At 33.9% G+C, this 13,677-nt stretch overlaps 1 protein-coding gene across 1 annotated transcript; it reads left to right on the top strand.

Moving 5' to 3' along the window:
- The first annotated feature begins 6,043 nt into the window (after window positions 1-6,043).
- Window positions 6,044-8,069, top strand: LOC7474945 (cytochrome P450 94C1). The gene has a single exon (XM_002312869.4). It carries the CDS (start codon window positions 6,228-6,230, stop codon window positions 7,698-7,700), a length of 1,473 nt encoding a protein of 490 aa, XP_002312905.3. The 5' UTR covers window positions 6,044-6,227; the 3' UTR covers window positions 7,701-8,069.
- Window positions 8,070-13,677: the final 5,608 nt, after the last annotated feature.

The following is a 13,677-nucleotide window of genomic DNA, read 5'->3' as shown; positions in this document are numbered from 1 at the left end:
GTAATATTATCCAACTGACCCACCAGCAGCAAGCTGGCTGCCTGCTAGAAATCACCTTCAACATGTCTCGAGAACAAAAAGGAATCTAAGACCGTGCGTGAATGAAGGCGTAGCCACTGTATAATGTCCTCTGTAGGAAGGGAATGTCAAGATTGACACCACTACTAGCTATATATAACCTTGTGAAAGAAATGGTCGAGATGCTAGCTTGAAACTGGCCCTTCAACTCCTCGCAAGGTGATCTTGGATTAGCTAGGTTGTTCTTGTGAGTGACCATTTCTCAAGTTTTGACGAGCATGGGGGATGGTGGATTGGAATGTCGACATGCTAATTTACATGCCTTGGCATGTTTGGATATTTGGGTAGAATTTCTTTCTTTCCAAGAGCTAACATCATAGCTCTTTAACTTGGTAGGTTGATTTATGGAATATGAAATTTAGAATTGGGAGTATGATGCAAGACGAGTGTTTACTTTAATTGAGTAAAATAATTGATTTAATCTAGTTTTTAATAATCAAGTCAACATTAAAAAAACAAGAATAAAATAATTTTGTTTTAATAAAAATAATTGATATAGATTAATATGATAGTAGTTTGATAATTTAATGATATAAATTTTTTTCTGAGTTAGTTTTCAGGTAATAATATAAATTAATGATGGTACGATTGAGAAACTTAGAAAAGCGCTTTTGTCGATTTCTCCTCTACTATATCACGTCTCCTTTCAATCCTATTCCATGCTGGAATCACAGTAGAACCCTTTCAATTTAGTCGGGTGTTATCAACTTTAATCGATCATTCACCAAATAAAAGATCGTATGATATTTTACTTTCTCGGAGGCTGTTCAAGCCTTGGATTATCCCTCCATCCTCGGATGTCAATGCCTTCCATGTCGGCTGTACTAGGGTGAGAAATTTCTTAGTCTCGAGTAATAATTAATGATATCTCTTTGTGTGTTTTTTCTAAATAAATATAAATAAAAAAACGGATTAATCTATGGAATAACTATCAGGATATTATTTTACAAGTACATTATTCCATAGATATTATAAAATTCTCGATTCTAGAATGAATCAGCTGGGAATCTTAGGGTGATGAAATTATAACTGTTGGATATGGATACGCGCGCGCGCGTATAATAAAATCAGCTAGAAAAAAAGTAATAACATTTTTTTTTATGTCTATTGTTTCCTAGTAGTTTCAGTGGAGGCACATGATTTTTTTGTTTAGAAGAAAACGCCTCAGTCCAATTAAGGCCCAATACATGAATTACACGAATCACGTGCAGCCCGGTCTAAGAACATCAACATGGACATTGTCGACGAAAGTGCGCGCGTGTTGTTTAACGGTCCAAAACATATAGCGACTCTGCCTTCGCGCTCCAAAAAATTAATCTTTATTTTATAAAATTTTATAACAAGGGTAGATCAGTCTATTCTTATCGGATAGGAGAGTTTTAATTATTATTATTTTATTTTCCGAGTGTAAGATCTCGTTTAAAAATATTATATTTTTCAGAATGTGTATTCTTCTAGATGTTGGTTTGATTCAAGCATTTAAAAAGCCTGTTCTATTTCTTAACCTTTTGGATTTAAATTCCAGTGTCAACACTTAAAGAATAGATTTATTTATTATTGAATTAGAAAAATAAACAATAAAAAAATTACTCCATGTCAAAGTACAACACCGATGTAGATTAAAAGTCCAATCAAACTCGGATTAACTGATTAATTTTTATTTATTTTTAATTTAAACTGGTCCAGACCTCACATGGATCAGGTTTCATGAAGCCCGTCGGGCCTTGCAGGCTTTACAGCTACAGATCAGAGTTTTGGCATGAGATAGATTTAACGAGGATAGCACTGGAGCGGACAGCAGCTAATGGTGACTTCAGCATGAAATGCTTATCGTTCTCAAGCTGAAAACAAGGTGTCCGTAATTTGTGTGGTCCACCAACTTTTACACTCGGTCTAAATTCTAGATGATTGAAATGTTGCCTTTTGCGTTTTGTGGAAACCGTTGGTTGTTTGTCTGGCACGTATATGTTTCTAGCACATGTAAAACGTGGGAAACATGTGGAAAAACAAATGGCACGTCAATTTGCCTTCCTTTTCTCGTACGGTAATTATAATTATTTTTTAAAATATTTTTTTATATTAAAATATATTAAAATGATATTTTTTAATTTTTTAAAATTAACACATCAAAACAATTTAATATATATATAAAAAATCTAAATAATTTTTTTTTTTAAAAAAAACATGAATACGTTTCTAAACACTATATGTCTTATAAGATTGATTGTTACTTGATTGTTACGTTCCAATTACTTTTGTCATTGTCAACAAAAGGAAAAAAGAAGCATAGTGATATCTCCCCCGCATAGAATTTTCTTTGGGATGGAATTTTCAAACCCGTGTTTTTTATAGCAAGATTGCAATTCCAAAACATTATCTTGAAAAAATCCCTAAACAATCATAAACCAACTATTTTTATGCTTATAAACCAACTTTTTTTCTAGCTAGTGCACAGATTAACTAAAATATACACAGTATTGTTATATCGTAAGGTGCAATCCATTGTCTAGCTAAGCAAAAATAAATCTTAATTATGATGTTTAAATTGTATATTTACAGCATAGGAGAAAGATATATATATATATATATATATATATATATATATATATATATATATAGAGAGAGAGAGAGAGAGAGAGAGAGAGAGAGAGTTAAAAAAAAATCGAGTAAGTGAGAGTTTTTATAACTTTTTAGTAAAATCAGGTGTTATTTCCCATCTCATTATTTATTTATTTTTATATTAGAAGTATCTAATGATTATACCTTTAGCATCACAAAGTTTTCTGTCAAGTCACCGCGGAAAAAAGAATCTGCTAGCTATAAAACGAAGGAAAAACATTTATGGGTGTTTGCGTTAATTAGTTTTTGTAGTAAAACTTGCTGCAAACTTCAATTTTCAAGAAAAAACTCCTTCCTGGCTCGGGTTATGCATATTCTTGCGTGTTAAAAGAATTAGTCTTTTCATGAATAGAAAAAATAGAGACTTTGAAACTTTCCAAGTGAAACGTTTTTAAAATAAGAATTTCCCTCCAAACCACGAACCTGTAGGGATCTTTCACTACCGTAGATCAATGAGCAATGAACTAGATTATCATGTCCCATTAAAGAAAGATTTTAGTCCCTCGACACTATAAAAAGCAGCAAAAACATACTTTTATTGCTTTTGATTTTTTGAAATTCGGGCTGTATCACGTTCCCATATGATCTCTAAGTATTTTTGAAACTTCACTGACATTCTATACCATTTTGGGTTAAAATGGTTATTTAATATTTCACTATATATGAAACAAAAATAATAATTATAACGGATACATATAATTAAGTAGTACTAACCGTGTATTGTTATATACTATCGTATTTATTATTATCTTAATTTATTTATTTATTAGCTATTATTTTTATAAATATTTATTTATTTGTCACAAGATCTACTAATTCATGGATTACAAGCCTCCTTTTTAATTCTTCCCATCCCTAATTGGCAGAACCAGCAGCCATTGGGATGCTTCGAAACTTCACATGTATGCACGCTTCATGTGGGCCTGGGGGAGGGCACTTGCATATCGATCCCTTTGAACTATCAAAAATCAATCTGCCATGTAGCCCGGATTCCTTGAACCACTTGTAGGTAGGATTAAATGAAAGGTTAGACGTGGCTCTCAATTGGAAATTGGAACCATGCAAAGGAAGTTTTTTCATTAAAATTAATAGCTTCGAAACTTGGTCCAAAACGAGACGAAACATAAAGACAAAGGAAGTTTTAGTTTGTCTTAACGTGATCCACCATTCTTGAATATGTACCAGACATGCCGTCTCCTGCCGACGTAGAAAATCTTGCTGCATAAAGTGATCAATTAAGTAAGTAAAGTGCTAAATCTTAATCTTGAAGATGGAAAAAACATGAAAGATTCAAGGCACCAGAGCTATGTTAGGTCTCTCAAATTTTCTTCTATTGCAATGCATTACATATTGAGTATATATTGACAGCCGGGATCTTGACAGTATACAAAAGGAGATATTGTCTCTTGCACGAGGTGTTGTTGTCTATAATTGCGTGTTAAATTTTTACTTCTATAGTTATTGTCTATAATCAGACAATCTAGGTATTGAATTTAAGCATGCTAATATTTATACAGGAGGACCGGGCATTGCATTATTAAAAAGTTGTTTAAAAATATAGTGATTATTATTTTTCAAAGTGTTTTCTTATTCAGAAATATATTAAAATAATATATATTTATTTTTTAAAAATTATTTTTAATAATATCATCACATCAAAACATCTAAAAACACAAAAAAATAATTTAAAACATGAAAAAATTTAACTAAAATGCAAAAACAAACAAAATAATTACCATTACTTTATTTACTTTTAATGGCACATGTAGTCTCGGCTATTAATTAATATAATATAGCTAAAAAACTACGGCTGAATACTGAGATAACAAAATTGTATACTGCCACTATCTAAGAAAACTACAAATCAAGATTTCTCCAAAACGAAGGCATTAGTAAAGGCAATTAAGAACAGAGGGACTGGGAAGATGAAAGGGTGTCCACTTTTCTAATAAATACAATCCGAATTGGTTTTTGGGCCAGATACATGCCTCGATCGTTGCAAGATTTTCAATTCCTTAGGTACAGCTAGCAGCGATCTTTTTTAATGTTCGAAAATTTAATTCAACGGCAGATTTTTATTTAATGTGCCTTCCCTTGCAAGCGCAAGCGCATGCAAGCAGCTAGCCTGTGTTGGGCGCATGGCCAAGTCAGAGAAACGTGTTCTTAATTGTTTTGAAGTGCTAATAGTCTAACAGCACTGAATGGTTGGTCAAATTGGCAAGAATGTTAGAACTCGCTCTACATACAAGAAATCAGAAGATTGATCCCTTCTCTCTGCTACGGCCTAAAGCACCGGAGTATTTTATATATATATATATATTAATTACTGATTTAATGTTGTTATTAGTGTATGAGTAGTGATTACAGGTGTCAAACAGTGACGCCAAGATAATAAAAAAATTGATCTTCCGATAAATTCACTGGACCCTTACAAAGGACCACTTGACCATGAAAAAAAGATAGAAAACAGAGATGTTTAATGGATTTGTTTCCCTTTTTATAACTTTTCTCGATCACGCTCTTGATTTCATATCAAATATTGGTCAAACTTTGAAGCTCCGTTTGCCACGATTACAGTGTTCTAAGAAGTAAGAAGCCTTTAATTACTCCATCTTTACGTAATCAATCAATTAAGATAATTCTTTTTGGGATTGAGAGAGAAAATAACAACAACCCAACCACTACTACAAATCCATATGAAAATTATTCAAAACCCGAAACTACCCCTGCCAACCAGCCTTGAACAGTTGAACAACACATAAGCCAAGGACAGTTTTGGGAGCGCACTGTAACGGTTCGCTGTGATAGCGCTCGAGATAAACAATAAATCAAACGGTAAAACATCAACGTTTTTTATATGTTCTGTTAATAAAACTGAAAAACATTTATTTCATCGTTAGCACGATTGTATTCCTAAATATTAGAGCTGTCTTCTTCAAAATACCCTAATCTTAAAAAAAAACCCTCTCCTTAAATATTAAAATGGTTTTGATAACATGAAAATATGGAATATAGAAGCAATCAACTGGCGGTTCCGCACACAATCCAACCGACATGAGAAGAAAAAAGAAATTCTCCATACCAAGAAAAAAGAAAAGGCACAAGACAACTGCCAAAAACAGGGGGGGGGGGGGGGGGGGGGAAGAAAAAATAACAATAGAGAGCACGTGGTTGAATGTCTTTTCCTCAACAGGACATGTCGAGTACACAGCGCTCTTTAGCGCACGCGTTATTCATGCAAATTGATGCCACAACTTTCTATACCTTTGATTTGATTGATGGACTTTGCAACTTTCTATATTTTCCAAGGCCTCGACAGCTGATGGCTAGCTAGCAAAAAGTCACAACTGGATAGGATAGCAATTAGCAAGTAGCAAGTTAGCGATCCACCATTTCGTTTTCAAGATAGACAACAGTGGAAATCTTGCTACATATACCGCCCTTCCATTTCATTTGCCCTACAGCATTCAGCTCTTGCTTTCCTATACTCCTTTGAGAACACACTCTCTTTGTTTTTCCTGGTTTCTTGAATGGATCTTGTAGCTGCTCTTAGTTTTCTTTTCTTTGGTTTTACCATCTTGTTCTCTTTGTTTTCTTTCTTGATCTATGTTTTGAGGCTGAAACCATGGTGTAATTGTGATGTTTGCAAGACCTATCTTTCTTCAAGCTGGACCAAAGATTTTGCTAATCTTTGTGATTGGTACACTCACCTTCTTAGAAAATCAAAAACTGGTACTATTCATGTCCATGTTCTTGGCAACATCATCACTGCTAATCCTGAAAATGTTGAGCACATGCTCAAGACGAAATTTGAGAACTACCCAAAAGGGAAACCTTTCTCTGCACTCTTGGGTGATCTTTTGGGTAGAGGTATTTTTAATGTTGATGGTGATCATTGGAAGTTTCAGAGGAAAATGGCAAGCTTGGAATTAGGGAGTGTTTCCATAAGAATGCATGCTTTTGATCTCATAATGTCTGAGATTCGTAGCAGGCTACTTCCTCTCTTGTCATCAGTTGCTGATGAACAACGAGTTTTGGATTTGCAAGATGTGTTCAGAAGATTTTCTTTTGATAACATTTGCAAATTCTCATTTGGGTTAGACCCCGGATGCCTCGAGTTATCTTTGCCTGCTTGTAAATTTGCTGCAGCTTTTGATACCGCATCAAAGTTATCTGCTGAGCGAGCCCTAGCACCATCACCAATAGTCTGGAAGATCAAGAGGCTACTAAGCATAGGCTCAGAAAAGGAACTTAAAGAAGCAATCAAGAAGGTGAATGAGTTAGCTGAGGGAGTGATAAATGAAAGGCGAAAAGCAGGCTTCTCTAAGAACAATGATTTGCTATCAAGATTCATGACGTCCATAACTGATGAGAAGTATCTCCGAGACATTGTTGTAAGCTTTCTCTTAGCTGGTCGCGACACTGTTGCTTCAGGCCTAACCAGTTTCTTCTGGTTATTATCACAACGTCCAGAAGTAGAGTCAGCAATTCGAGCGGAGACAGAAAAGGTCATGGGGTTGAATCAAGACCTTCCTAGCTTTCAAGAAATGCGTGAAATGCATTGCCTAAATGCTGCAGTTCATGAAAGTTTGAGACTGTACCCCCCAGTACAATTCGATTCTAAGTTTTCTCAAGAGGACGATATACTTCCTGACGGTACATTTGTGCCTAAAGGGACTAGAGTAACATATCATCAATATGCAATGGGTCGAATGGAGCAGATTTGGGGACCAGATTGTCTCGAATTCAAGCCTGAAAGATGGTTAAAGAATGCAGTTTTTGTGCCCGCAAACCCGTTTAAGTATACTGTTTTCCATGCTGGGGTTAGGATTTGCTTAGGCAAGGAAATGGCCCTAGTGGAGATGAAGGCTGTTGCTCTCGCTATAATCCGAGGGTTTAACACCCGGGTTGTGGATCCGAATCAAGTACCAAGGTTCAGCCCGGGTCTTACAGCCACCGTTAGAGGTGGCTTACCGGTTGTGATTCAAGAAAGGGAAGCCTGAAAACACATCAGCTGCCCAACAATTTTAGGACATGCATGTAGGGCATGCCCTTCGAGGTTATTGGCGTACTGATGATTTTAATGGGTCAAATAGGCGCATGTGCCCTTGTGGTGGCTATTGGTCACTGCACATGACCTTGAAAGCTGTACATATTAGCTTAATTAGATGTTCTCTTTTCTTCTTTCTTTCGTTCTTACATATTAGCTTAATTAGATGTTCTCTTTTCTTCTTTCTTTCGTTCTTACATATTAGCTTAATTAGATGTTCTCTTTTCTTCTTTCTTTCGTTCTTTCTTTATGCAAGTATGTATATATGGAATGTTATGTCTGCTCTCCTTTTTAACTAGTCCATGGTACTTTTCCTCTGCTATTGTTTGTCTGAAGTAACAATCTAATTAGACCAATTTATGTGACTCCTCATAAATAAACTGACACACTCCCCCCTATGCAACCTTTCCCGATGAGTTCAAGAAACTGTCAACTGCTATCTGTACTCTTTTTTATCCCCTGAAGAGATAGATTATCCAATTCCAAGCATTGCCAAACGATGAAGCTAGCTCCTCTTGACTGGAAGCGAAAGGAGAATTAAGGCTTCAATAAATTGCTCGTAAAACCATGGATAAGGTGGTTGATACCGCCCCATGATTTACAATTTTTAATATCAGATTCTCGAGGCCAAAGCATATTTACATGCTTAATTTTGGCCTCGTCTAACATGTTCCAAGCACTTGAGTGGTTGGGGAGTATCGTATCCATAAGCTTCGTCCATTGATGCTCTGACATTTCTATCCAGAGTTGTGGTTACTTTACGTAACCATAATGCAGTATTTGTTATTCTTTAATTAATGGAATCCGACGTGGGGAATCACTAAATTGATTCTTGTTTTTAATTTAATTAGATTGAAGTGTACTGCTTGGAATTTTTTATCTTCGTTTTTGAGAAAGGGTTCTGCTTCGATCTTTATTCTTTTGGAAAGGGTTCGTTTACTCACATATTTAATTATTTGGACACTAACCGGCGACATCCAGCGCATTGTTTTTTTTTTTAAAATGTGTAACATTTAATTATTTTCACATTTTTTATTAAATTTGCCTCTAGAAAGGTATGAAAAGATCATTTGTCAATTAACTTAATTAAAAACCCGTGTTGAATGAACTTGTCCACTTAATGATTTTTTTTTAAAAAAAAACAACATTGTTTTTTATTAATATAAATTAATTTACTTAACTCAGGATTCTTGATATATTTACCATCAAGTAATTAAGGTGATGTATATATAATCAGTTGCATTAATTTCCAAGTTTTTCTTTCATTTGTAAGTATTTTATTCTTAAAAGCCAGTTATTTGCCTCAATTTCTTCAAGGCCATGCCACTCAACAATTTCTGTCATTGGTTTTGTAGTATAGTTTAGCTTTATTGTATATCTGTGAATTTAAGACACACGCATGCAGACAGCCTCGGGTTTTCTCTGAAGAAAAATGACAGATAAATTATACATACGCAGCCTAAGTAATTAAGTATTGAATTTGTGTTTGTGTTACAGTATGTCGTGTCATATCCAATCTGTGCATTCATCTGAAGACAACTTGAACCATTTTGTTCTGGAAATATCCTCTCATTTATATAAAAGAAGTTAATAAAAAGTAAGCTCACCACACAAGAAATCCATGCCTATAGCCAATTCAGATAGCCAGTAAAAATATATATTTGAACTTCAATAAATTCAACAGAGATTTAGACGACGTTGTCATAATATTTTGATAGATGTCATGTAGTACGACTGTGAATTTGTCAAATTATAAGCCTCGTGAAAGAATTAATTAAATTTAGTAACACAGACGAGAAGTTAATTCCATGAACACCAAACAAACAAAGAAAAAGAAAATGGACGTTAAAGGACATTAATTGAAAATAAATTAATAGAGAAAACTTGTCAATATTGAAGGTAATCCCCTTGTGAAGGTTTCTTTTATGGAATCATTCATTTTTTTTACGTATTTTCCATATATATATATATAGGAAAAACTTGAAATTTAAGGTAACCTTTCGTTAGGAAAGGTAGCTAGCCCATTAATCAATTAATGATGATAAAAATATGCCCCACCCTCTTAATTATCGATGGAAAAACGGGCAAATGGCCAATTAACAAATTAATTAAGGAGCTATAACTGTCACAGATAGGTTTCCGGCCTTGCTTATCCTGCAGCAGTAAGCTATAAATAAATTAAAGACAGAAGAGATAGAAAAAGATTTAACCAAAAGAACTTGGAACGTAGGAAACTAAATATATATATATCAATTTAGTTTCTAATTGCGGGCTATTGCTTCTCATGTGTGGAGCGCTCAAGTATCACAAAGTGCACGCCTAGTCACCATTGTCGTGTTTTGGAGCTAAGGCATCTTGCATGTTAAGTGTCATAGCCATTGCTATGAAAAGCATGGACCACACTCATTCCAGGTTCTAGCTACCTTATTAATTACCCAATTGAAGTTAGGGTCACCACCTCCTTTTTTTTAAATTATTACAATTCCTTGAGTGGTCCTAGGCTCCTAGCTCGTACTCTAAAAGAAATTGGATAATCGAAAAGGAGATTAAAGTGATCCAAGTCATGCTTGCTCTTCACATGATATTAATTGGATTTAAACAAAGAAAATGACTTCTTGTCTTTAACGTATATATCATGGGCGTTAAATCATAGCCAAGAAGACAATAAAAATGTAACACCAGTTCCTTATAGGCGCATCAAAGGGATATAAATCTCAATGTAGAAAAAGCAACTAAGTACTTGCTTTAAGTCTATGGTATCCGAAATAAGATTGTAATTGGAAAACTTGAGTACCATAATATATTTTTGTTTACATTATCATTGCAAATGTAATGGGTAATCTATGACATAAGGAATCAAGTTAACTCATCATTTATTTTTCATATCTAGAAGCACACACTGCCCTTTTCAGCTCTTCACTTCGTACTAATTGAAGGAATATCCCAGCTATATATTTGCCCAGAACGTTTTCAAGATGACTCGCACTTTCCACAAATACAAGCTCTTTTCGTATTTGTCTTTTTATAGCAGTGGAGATTTATTCAAAGAGAACTAGATTACCAATACATCAATGATAATCTAGTTGGTAGGGAGAGAATTATGAACAAGAGAGAAAGAAAAATAGCAAAATAAAAGGCAAGAAAACACGAGCAGAGCCCAACATTAAGTAGACCGGAGTAGAATGTTTTCGGAACCTTTTACCAGATCATTCCCATTGTAGGTGAAATTAGAATGTTTTTGGGAACCTTTTATCAGATCATTCCCACTGTAGGTGAAATTAGAATCCATATTTCTTAGTTAAAGTGCTAGCCTATACAGAATAATATAAAAGATTGGAGTTCTTTCAATTCGTTTTTGTTTTCCGTTGTTTCTTTCAGTAGTACAAGCATGCTAGCTAGACGGTATAGTTTTTTGTTGGGTTGAGATACTTCTTTGACAGTTTTTATCTGTTATTTGAAGATCTCTTTTGTGCTCTTTGTTTCTAGCATGGCTCCATTAATCTCTAAGTTGCACAAAGTTGTATTTATCAGGATTGTCTTCGGTAGATAACTGGAAAGGATAACAGAAATATTAAATAGAGGTGAGCAAATTCGGTTTGGTTCGGTTTTTACCCAAAAAACTAACCAAAATCAAATTTTGAAAAACTTAAAAATTCAAACCGGACCCGAACCGGAACCGGTTCAAATCGACCGGTTTCGGTTCGGTTCGGTTCGGTTTTTTATCAGAAAAACCGGAAAACCTGTATTATTGTTTTTTTGGGCTTTTTTGGGCTTTTTGGGCTTTTTTGGGCTTTTTAATGGGCTTTCTGATGGGTTTCTGATGGGCTTGTAATTAATGTAAATATCATCTAATTTTGTTACAAAATTCTATAATATATTTAATATTTTTTTTCACTAAATATTCATTTATATTAAATTATTAGTGCTAATATTATGTTTAATATGTTGCACATCTTTCTAATATTTATATTTTGGAGTTTGGACTCCTCATGCATCAAAATTTAAATAACACACACACCAAATTAAAATTAAAATTACAAAGCATTGCCTTCAAAATGGGCTTAAAAAAACAACAAATAACATTGCCATAAAAAATAAAATACTTCATGCAAAAAATATAAATCTTCATTGTGCACATCATCTTAATCAAAAAGCACAACAAGTTAACAAGAACATTGCACTTATGATTCCGTAATACCATTGACATCAAAACCTGAAAATCAAGATCTAAAATTATAACATGATAAAATAAATTAGAATATGTAAAAATAAATAGTAGTATTTTACCATCAAAGTAACTTTTGAACTAATTATCATCTGTTACTAAATGTAACTTTCCACCAAATTCTACAAAATAAAAAATTAGACATGTTAGATGATTGCAAACAATTTAATTAATAAATAACAAAATAAAAGGTGCAAATTTCTAAAAAAAATTACCTGACTCAAGGTTTTCGTAGGTTTCAAGATCATTTATCAAGCTTCTAATATCAGTTGGAATTGATCCATGATGCAACCAATTTTGACAACAAATGAGTGCTTGAACAGTTGCTGGAGAGAGAGAACTTCGAAATTGATCAAGCACACGACCACCTGTGCTAAATGCTGATTCAGAAGCCACTGTGGATATAGGAATAGCCAGAACATGTTGTGCAACCTTTGAAAGTGTCTTATATTTCAAAGCATTACTTTTCCACCAACCCAAAATATCTAACTTATCATCATCAGGATCCTCACAACCTTCAATCAAATACCTCTCAACCTCATTTTTATTTTCCACACTATCCACCTCTAGCAAATGTCTTTTGAATCGAGCCAAAGTGTTAACATCTACCTCCACATTATTAATAGCATTAACATCCTGTTTATGCCTATTATTATCCACCACTTCATCAATTTTCAAATAAAACTCATACAAGTTCACCAAAATATCTTTCACCTTAGTTGTTAACAATTGTGCTTTGTCATAATCATACAAATCACTAAAACAAAATTTCACATATTTCAACTTCAAACGTGGATCTAAGACAGTAGCCACATATAACAAAAAATTCTGATTTACTTCACAACCCCAATACTTCTCAAACTTTAACATCATATTCATCGCCATTCCACTTAAAATACTATCTTTATTTTTACACAATTGCAACAAGTTTGTATGCATGTAAATCAATTCATTGAAGAAAGAATTTGATGTGACATGCAATGAGCCAGAAAATCTCAATGTAACCATATAAAAGATCTTTAAGAACTTAACCAAAGTTCTTGCATTTTCCCAATCCTCCAAACCAGGTGGCCCTATGTTTTTTTTTTTCCCCTTTGAATCAACCTCCAAAAAGTAACTTATATACCTAAGTTCTTTTTCACCTAACCTCACAAACACCTTTTCAAACTTTTCAGCAGCTTCTAGCATAAGATAAGTTGAATTCCATCGAGTTGCAACATCTAAACACAATGATTTCTTACACTCTATATGCAACTTTTCAGCACACTTCTTAAATGCAAGATGCCTCGATGGTGAAGATCTCACAAATCTAATGGCATTTCGAATCTTAACAACTGAATCATTAATCTCTTTCAAGCCATCACATACAATGAGGTTTACAATGTGTGCACAACATCTAACATGCAAGTGCTCATTTGACAATATATTAGTTGGCCAATCTTTCATCACATTCTTTAAATATGAAATGGTCACATTATTAGAGCTTGCATTGTCTAATGTAATAGTCAACAGTTTATCAATCCCCCACTCCAACAAACAATTCTCAATAACTTGGCCAATTGTCTCACCCATATGATTGGAAACTTGACAAAAATTAAGAATTCTTTTATGCAAATTCCAGTCATTATCAATCCAATGAGCTGTTAAACACATATAGTTAATATTTTGGATTGATGTCTATGTATCTGTTGTCAAGCACAATCGT

Source organism: Populus trichocarpa, chromosome 9 (genome assembly GCF_000002775.5).
Source record: "Populus trichocarpa isolate Nisqually-1 chromosome 9, P.trichocarpa_v4.1, whole genome shotgun sequence".
NCBI lineage: Eukaryota > Viridiplantae > Streptophyta > Magnoliopsida > Malpighiales > Salicaceae > Populus > Populus trichocarpa.
This window is presented reverse-complemented; position numbering and strand designations above follow the sequence as displayed.

What these genes read in the sequence shown, in the direction of transcription:
- LOC7474945 (XM_002312869.4), top strand. Translation starts at nt 6,228, where the DNA reads ATGGATCTTGTAGCTGCTCTTAGTTTTCTTTTCTTTGGTTTTACCATC.